Source organism: Gavialis gangeticus, unplaced genomic scaffold, assembly GCF_001723915.1.
Source record: "Gavialis gangeticus isolate Ggan-Ray unplaced genomic scaffold, GavGan_comp1, whole genome shotgun sequence".
NCBI classification, from domain to species: Eukaryota; Metazoa; Chordata; order Crocodylia; family Gavialidae; genus Gavialis; species Gavialis gangeticus.
The window spans coordinates 6,725,891-6,733,687 of record NW_017729017.1 but is presented as its reverse complement, the minus strand read 5'-3'; the positions used below and the strand labels follow the sequence as shown (position 1 = coordinate 6,733,687).

The following is a 7,797-nucleotide window of genomic DNA, read 5'->3' as shown; positions in this document are numbered from 1 at the left end:
CCTGGGGGTCTTTAAGAGGAGGTTAGATGAACACCTTGCTGGGGTCGTTTGACCCCAGTAATCTTTTCTGCCATGGCAGGGGGTTGGACTAGATGATCTACTCGGGTCCCTTCCGACCCTAGAAACTATGAAACTATGAATAGGTATCCTGTGTGATAGGTATTCCAGGTCTGCAGGACTGTTACCTTCTCTCCTTCAAATTGCTTGCACCACAAGTAATGTGCTATATACGTAGATGGTCAGTATGTTTTGATGGTTTGATATGTTTGTTTTTCACTTCACTTTGGAAGGAAAAAGTTTCTCTCCTCCTTCAGTTAAACTGGTGGCTCTTGCACTGCATACAGCCTCCAGAGGGTTAATTTGTAGCCCTTGAGCTACCCAGCTGCTGCTCCCCACCCTTGCATTGGCTGCTGCTGGAGCCAGGGTCTTTGAGCTCCCTCTTCCCTCCTCTGGCTTCCACTTCTTGCCCCTGCTCCATAATTTTACATAATTTGAACTAAGTTTGTAGTGTTCATGGTGTGTACTTCTGGTTCAGATCAGGCATTTTTACCATTGACCTCAGGACCTATGAGGATGAATTTGATTGGTTATTCCCAGTTCCTTGTTCCTGGTTCCTTTTTCAAAGCTAATCTAGACCCAGTAAAAGCTTTTTATTAATGAATTACACCTCCTAAAGAGAGAGAATTTCGTTAGCTATGCATATTTACTAATTAATTTGTAAAATAATATCCCACATCAAGTACAGAGCTCTAAATGAAGGTCAGATTAGGATAGGATTAAGGGGCAAAATACTTCTTGGGCCACTGCAAACTTCCTATTGATGCCACTGGGGGACTGTCCCGAAGAACTCTGACCACAGTCCTGCCCAGCCCAAAGGACCAGGTTGCCAACTGACAGCCCCCATGCCCACTGTACTAAGTATAATGGCTTGAAATAAGGAACTGTTTTTTGGGTTGGGATTATGGCTAGAAGTCCTGTTTGGGTCATCCCACAGCATACCTCTGTGGCACCAAGAGGCTCTTTTGGACACACATGACCAGTCTTGCCCTGTCCAGAGCACAGTTTGTTCATGCCAGGCTGCTAACTGGCAGCCCCCCATGCCTACTGTACTAAATATAATGGCTTGAATAAGGAACTGGCTTTTGGGTTGAGATTATGATTGGAAATTCTTTTGGGGCTGCCCCGCACTATGTCTCTGTAGCACTGGAGGACTCTCCTGGACATCTCTGGACAGGATCTTGCCCAGCCCAAAGTGCGGTTTGTGCATGCCAGGCTGCCACTTGACAGTCCCCCCATGCCCTCTGTACTAAGTATATAGGCTCAGATAAGGAACAAGTCTTGGCTGGGTTTATGGTTGGAAATTCTTTTTGGGCCACCCCACACCATGACTCTGTACCACCAGGGGACTCTCTTGGACATCTGCGGCCAGAGACTTGCCTGGCCCAAAGTGCAGTTAGGCTGTGCCAGACTGCCAACCGACAGGACCCCAGCCACTGCTATGTATATGGACCCAAATGAGGAATTGGATTTTGGGCTGGGATTATAGCTAGATATCATTCTTGGGCCATCCCTTGGCATATCTGTGTGGTACCAAGGGACTGTCTTGGACATCTCTGACTGGCCTGACGCAAAGCACGTCTTGCCTGATGCAAAGCACGGCCTGGCCGTGCCAGGCTGTCAACTGACAGCTCCCCATTCCCACTGTACCAAGTGTATATGCTTCAATAAGGCAGGCAAGGTTCTTTGAGTAGATGTAGTACCTTTTATTAGACCAACTGAGTAGTTTACTCAGTTGGTCTAATCAGAGCCATCCCTAGGGGTGTGCGAGGCCTGGGGCGTATCGGCCCATACAGGACTGGGAGGTGGTGAGCAGCCAGAATGCAGTGGAGGGGTGGTGAGTGGCCTGAGCACAGAGGCGGCAGCCGTGGCAAGGCCTATACAGCACTGTCTGCAGGGCCCCCCAGAGCATGGGTCCTGGGGTGGATGCCCCAATTCGCACCCCCTAGGGATGGCCCTTGGTCTAATAAAAGATATCACATCTACTCAAAGAACCTTGCCTGCTTATGTCCTTAGACCACTGCAGCTACAACCAAAAACCCAGCATATTCTTGAATAAGGAACTGGCATTTGGGCTGAGACTACATATTGAAATCCTTTCTGGGCCACCTGATGCCATGAATTTGTGGCACTGGGGGACTCTCCTGGACATCTCTGACTAGAATCTTGCCTGGCCCAAAATGCAGTGTGGCTGTGCCAGGCTGCTAACTGACAGTACCCCAGCCACTGTGCTAAGTATGTAGACCTGATAAGGAATTGGCTTTCGGGCTGCGATTATGGCTAGAAATCCTTCTTGGGACACCCCATGGAATACTTCAGTGCCACCGGGGGACTTTCCTGGACATTCCTGACATTCTAGCCATAAACCCAGCCATGCCAGGCTGCCAACTGACAGCCACCCCATGCCCACTGTACTAAGTATAACGGCTTGAATAAGGAACTGGTTTTGGCTGGATTTATGGTTGGAACTATTTTTTAGGCCACTCCACACCATGCCTCTGTACCACCAGGGGACTCTCCTGAACATTTCTGGCCAGGTTCTTGCCCTGCCCAAAGTGCATTTTGGCAGTGCCAATTGACAGGCCCCCAGTCACTGTTCTAAGTATAAAGACTCGAACTAGGAACTGGTTTTGGGATAGGATTATGGCTGCAAATCCTGCTTGGGCCACCCAACACTATGGCTCTGTAGCACCAGAGGACACTCTCAGACATCTCTGACCATGGTCTTACCTGGCCCAAAGCACGGTTTGTTCATGCCAGGTGTCCATCTGACAGGAGCCTCCCCTCGGACACTGTACTGAGTATATGAGCTTGGATAAGGAATTGCCTTTTGGGCTAGGATTATGGCTGGAAATCCATTTTGTGTCACCACACACCATGAGTCTGTGGCACCAAAGAATTCTCCTGCACATACCTGACTAGAGTCTTGCCTGACCTAAAATGCAGTTTCTTTGTGCCAGCCTGCCAACTGACAGCCCCCTATGCTCACTGTACCAAGTACAATGGCTCAAATAAGGAACTGGTTCTTGGGCTCGGATTATGTCTGGAAATCCTGTTTGGACCACTCCACACCATGCCTCTGTGGCACTGGGTGACTCTCCTGAATATCTCTGACCTTAGTCTTGCCTGGCCCAAAGTGCAGTTAGGCCTAGCCAGGCTGCCAGCTGAATGAGTCCCCCCACGCCCACTGTACAAAGTATATGGACTCAAGGAATTTCTTTTGGGCTAGGATTAGAGATGGAAATCCTTCTTGGGCCACCCCACACCATGCCTCCGTGGCATCAGAGAACTCTCATGGAAACCACTAATCAGAGTCTTCCCTGGCCCAGAGCGTGGTTTCTTTGTGCCAGGCTGTTAACTGGCAGCCCTCCATGCCCACTGCATTAAGTATACAGGCTTGAATAAGGCCTTTTTTTTTTTTTGAACTGCAGGTGGTAGAGTCCCTGGATGGCAGCTGTGGGTAAGACTCCCTTCCCCAGTGACTTGGCCAGGTGGGAGCTCCCCAGGTTGGTTTGCCACTGATTGTGACTGTGATCCATTTTGAGCTACAGTTAAAGGTTAATAGTTAAGGTTTTGCTTAGGGAGTACCCCTGTAATAAACTTTTCCCTTGTAATAAACTTGTTTTAATTTAACATTGGCTAGTGAGTAAGCAGGTTGCTTTAAATTACAACACCCAGTTTTCAGTTAAATTACCAAGTTTCTGGGTGGCAGCTGGAGGTAAATGTGCAAAGCTGTTTAAAATTCCCTAAGGGCCTCTATACACATGTTCCCAAGTGGGAAGAAGGATCGTTTAAATAGAATGGCTCTGAGAGAGACTTTAATAAAAGCACCTTCAGTGTCACATGTATTCAGCATCTTGCACTTCAAAATACAGTGGGCATGGGGGGCTGTCAGTTGGTGGCCTGGCACGGCTTAGTCGTGTTTTGGGTTGGGCAAGACTCTGGTCAAGAATGTGGCACCAGGGGACTCCCGTGGACAGAGTCATGGTGTGGGGTGGCCCAACAAGCACTTCCATCTCTAATCCCAGTCGAAGAACAGTTCCTTATTCAAGCCGTTATACTTAGTACAGTGGTTTGTGGGGCTGTCAGCTGGCAGTCTGGCACAACGAAACTGCGTTTTGGGCCAGGCAAGACTCTAGTCAGGTACGTGCAGGAGTTTCTTGGTGCCACAGAGTCATGTTGTGGAGTGGCACAAAATGGATTTCCAGCCGTAATCCTAGCCCAAAAGGCAATTCCTTATCCAAGCTCATATACTTAGTACAGTATCAGGGGGTGGGATGGGGGAGGCTGTCAGATGGATGCCTGGCACGAACAAACTGTGCTTTGGGCCAGGTAAGACCGTGGTCAGAGATGTCTGGGAGTGTTCTCTGGTGCTACAGAGTCATAGTGTGGCGTGGCCCAAGCAGGATTTGCAGCCATAATCCCATCCCAAAACCAGTTCCTAGTTCGAGCCTTTATACTTAGAACAGTGACTGGGGGGCTGTCAGTTGGCACCTTGGCACGGCATAAATGCGTTTTGGGCCAGGTAAGACACTGGTCAGAAATGTCCAGGGAAGTTCCCTGGTGACACACAGGCATGGTGTCAAGTGGCCCAGAAAGCATTTCAATCTGTTATCTCAGCCCAAATGCCAATTCCTTATTCAAGGCTATATGCTTAGTACAGTGGGCACGGAGAGGCCCTCAGCTGGCAGCCTGGCATGGCCAAGCTGCACTTTAGGTCAGGCAAGACTCCGGTCAGAGATGTCCAGGAGAGTCCCTCGATGGCATGGGGTGGCCCAAGAATTATTTCTAGCTATAATCCCAGCCCAAAATCCAATTCCTCATTTGGGTCTATATACTTAGCATAGTGGCTGGGGTGCTGTCAGCCTGGCATGGTCGAACTGTGCCTTGGGCCAGGCAAGTCTCTGGCTACAGATGTCTGGGAGAGTCCCCTGGTGGTACAGAGTCATGGTGTGGGGTGGCCCAAAAAAGATTCCCAACCATAAACCCAGCCAAGACTTGTTCCTTATTTGAACCCATATACTTAGTACAGTGAGTATGGGGGGACTGTCAGTTGGCAGCCTGGCATGCACAAACTGCACTTTGGGCTGGGGAAGACCCTGTCCAGAGATGTCCAGAAGAGTCCTCCAGTGCCACAAAGACATAGTGCGGAGAAGCCGAAAAAGAATTTCCAATCATAATCTCATCCCAAAAGCCAGTTCCTTATTCAAGCCATTATACTTAGTACAATAGGCATGGGGGGCTGCCAGTTAGCAGCCTGGCATGAACAAACTGTGCTCTGGACAGGGCAAGACTGGTCAGCAGTCTTCAGGAGAGTTCTACAGAGGTATGCTGTGGAATGGCCCAAACAGGACTTCTAGCCATAATCCCAGACCAAAAGCCCGTTCTTTATTTGATCCATTATACTTAGTACAGTGGGCATGGGGGCTGTCAGTTGGCAACCTGGTCCTCTGGGCTGGGCAGGACTGTGGTTAGAGTTCTTTGATGCCCCAGTGGCATCAATAGGAAGTTTGCAGTGGCCCAAGAAGTATTTTGCCCCTTAATCCCATCCTAATCTGACCTTCACTCAGGGCTCTGTACTTGATGTGGGATATTATTTTACATATTAATTAGTACATCTGTATAGCTAATGAAATTCTCTCTGTTTATGATGTGTAATTCTCTCTCTTTGGGATGTGTAATTCATTAATTACAAGCTTTTATTGGGTCTAGATTAGTTTTGAATACGAAACTGGGAATAAACAACCAATTTCAGCCTCATCAATCCCTGGTCTGCTATAATTTTTGTGTGTTCTGGGCTAAAACTCACTGTTGGTTGTACCAATTCTGAATTTTTGTTCTAAATGTGGATGCCACAGGATTGCTTGGGGCTCAAATACTAAAATGCAGAATATTTTCAGCCTTTTGTGGTTTCCCAATGAGAATTTTTTAGATTAAACATTTGCCCAATTTCAGTTCAACAGTATTTTGCTGGAGTGTGTATGTTTACATGTGATACAAACTCAAGATCATCTTTAAAAATAATCTTGTTTTAAAGCTAGGTGTATTTAAAACATTAAGCATATGTACAAGATATTTTGAAAAACATTTTTGTTGAAATAAAATTTGATAGAATATTTAATATGTAAAAATGATAAAATTGCATTAAACAGGATAGTCATTTAGAAAAATACCTAGATTATGATTAGGAAATAGCTTCACTAAAATCTTACATTTGGACCTCACCTGGCAGTTTTGTGTTGAGACTTTGATTGACTGAAGGCTAACTGTGCATCTTAGTGCATTTGAATATGATGTTTTCCTCAAGAGGAGAGAGTTTAATAATGAAGGTGGAGGCACCTGAGTTTCAAATGTGATGATCTCAGATTTCACTTTGTGGCTCATTTGTGGAATCTGGACTTGTTGGGAGGATGGGATTATGTTGCTAATTTAAATGCTGAAAGGAGCAACACTTAAATGTTCTAATTATAATATATTCTCAAAGTTTAAATGTCTGTCCAAAAGCCAAGAAATAATTATTGTTCTTTAACTCCTTAGAAAATCAAATCACTGGGTCATTGCTGCCTTACCTCACTAAATCTCATCTTGAAAACTTGGGAATTGGGTAAGAACTTCTTGAATTTATATAGTAACGTATCAAATTTTTGTCAGCTTTTCTGTTGGAGGACTTTCATTGTTTTAATTATAAGGATGCCTTTATTTCTCATTGACTTTTAGTTGTCTTTTGTATGCCTCTTAAAGCAAGGCAATGAATGTTTCATATTCAAGTAAATATGGTATAACCCTGATTATAAGACAATCCCCCCCCCCCAACAATTAGATTCTGTAAATGGAAATTTTATAATTTTTTTTTCCAGGTATAGGATCTGTTGTTGGGGATTTGCCTTGAAATTGTCTCTTTCCCACTCCTACAGCAGGGACAATAAATCTGGGTGGTGGCTAGGTAGCCCCTTGTCCTTCGCCCCTTCAACCATACTGTCAGTCTCAGGTCCCCCTGAGCACAAGAAGACAAATGAAAAATTTTAAAACACTGACAGATGAACTAATGTATTTTATTTTTCTTTTCAAACTGGTGCAGGTTTTAGTACAGGTACTACCTTTAAGAAGCACCTCTGCATAGAGGACAAACTATGCATGATAATTGGGGATCTAGATTTTCTCTTTTTATGGGGGAAAACACATGTCTTCTTTTTGTAACAGGAAAAACCACGGGAAACGGTGGGTTCACCTTGCAGGATGGCAGAGTTCCAGCCTGCAAGGAACTCCTTTGGGTTGCAGGGAGCAGGGGAAGGAGAGGGTGCCGTGTGTGTATGTGCACATGTATGTGGTGGCCAAGCAGCAGTGGAGACCAGTTTCCTCTGGGCAACTCTATGCAGGTGAGGAGGGGAGGGAGCCCAGGGGATGCATTGTGGAGCTGTGGGCCCAGGGGACATGTTGCGGAGTGGGGGGCATGTGCTTAAGATTTCTGTGCCCACAGTGGGGTGTGGGGCTGCAGCCAGACAGGACCAGCTGTGGGCAGGACCTGGTATGGGAGGGAGCGCCACACTGCCATGGCTGCCAAGATGTGGTTCTTCTGTGCCCCCCACTGCTGCCAGGTGGGCAGGGAGTGCCTCACCTTGGAGGCCATGGCATTGTGACAGTCCTGCCCACTGGGTGCCTAGCAGCTCCTGCCCAGAGCTGATCCAGCCTGGCTACAGCCCCATACTCTGTGAGCACAGAAGTCTCTGGGGGGCCCATGCC

General features: G+C 46.9%; 1 protein-coding gene across 2 annotated transcripts in view; it reads left to right on the top strand.

Moving 5' to 3' along the window:
• SAMHD1 (SAM and HD domain containing deoxynucleoside triphosphate triphosphohydrolase 1) overlaps positions 1–7,797 on the top strand; it is a 134,310-nt gene that overhangs the window by 1,944 nt on the left and 124,569 nt on the right. For both annotated transcript variants that reach the window (XM_019513083.1, XM_019513082.1), the window contains exon 2: positions 6,595–6,661. In XM_019513083.1, coding sequence (XP_019368628.1) covers positions 6,595–6,661 — 67 coding nt within the window. The remainder of the gene's footprint in view (positions 1–6,594; positions 6,662–7,797) is intronic.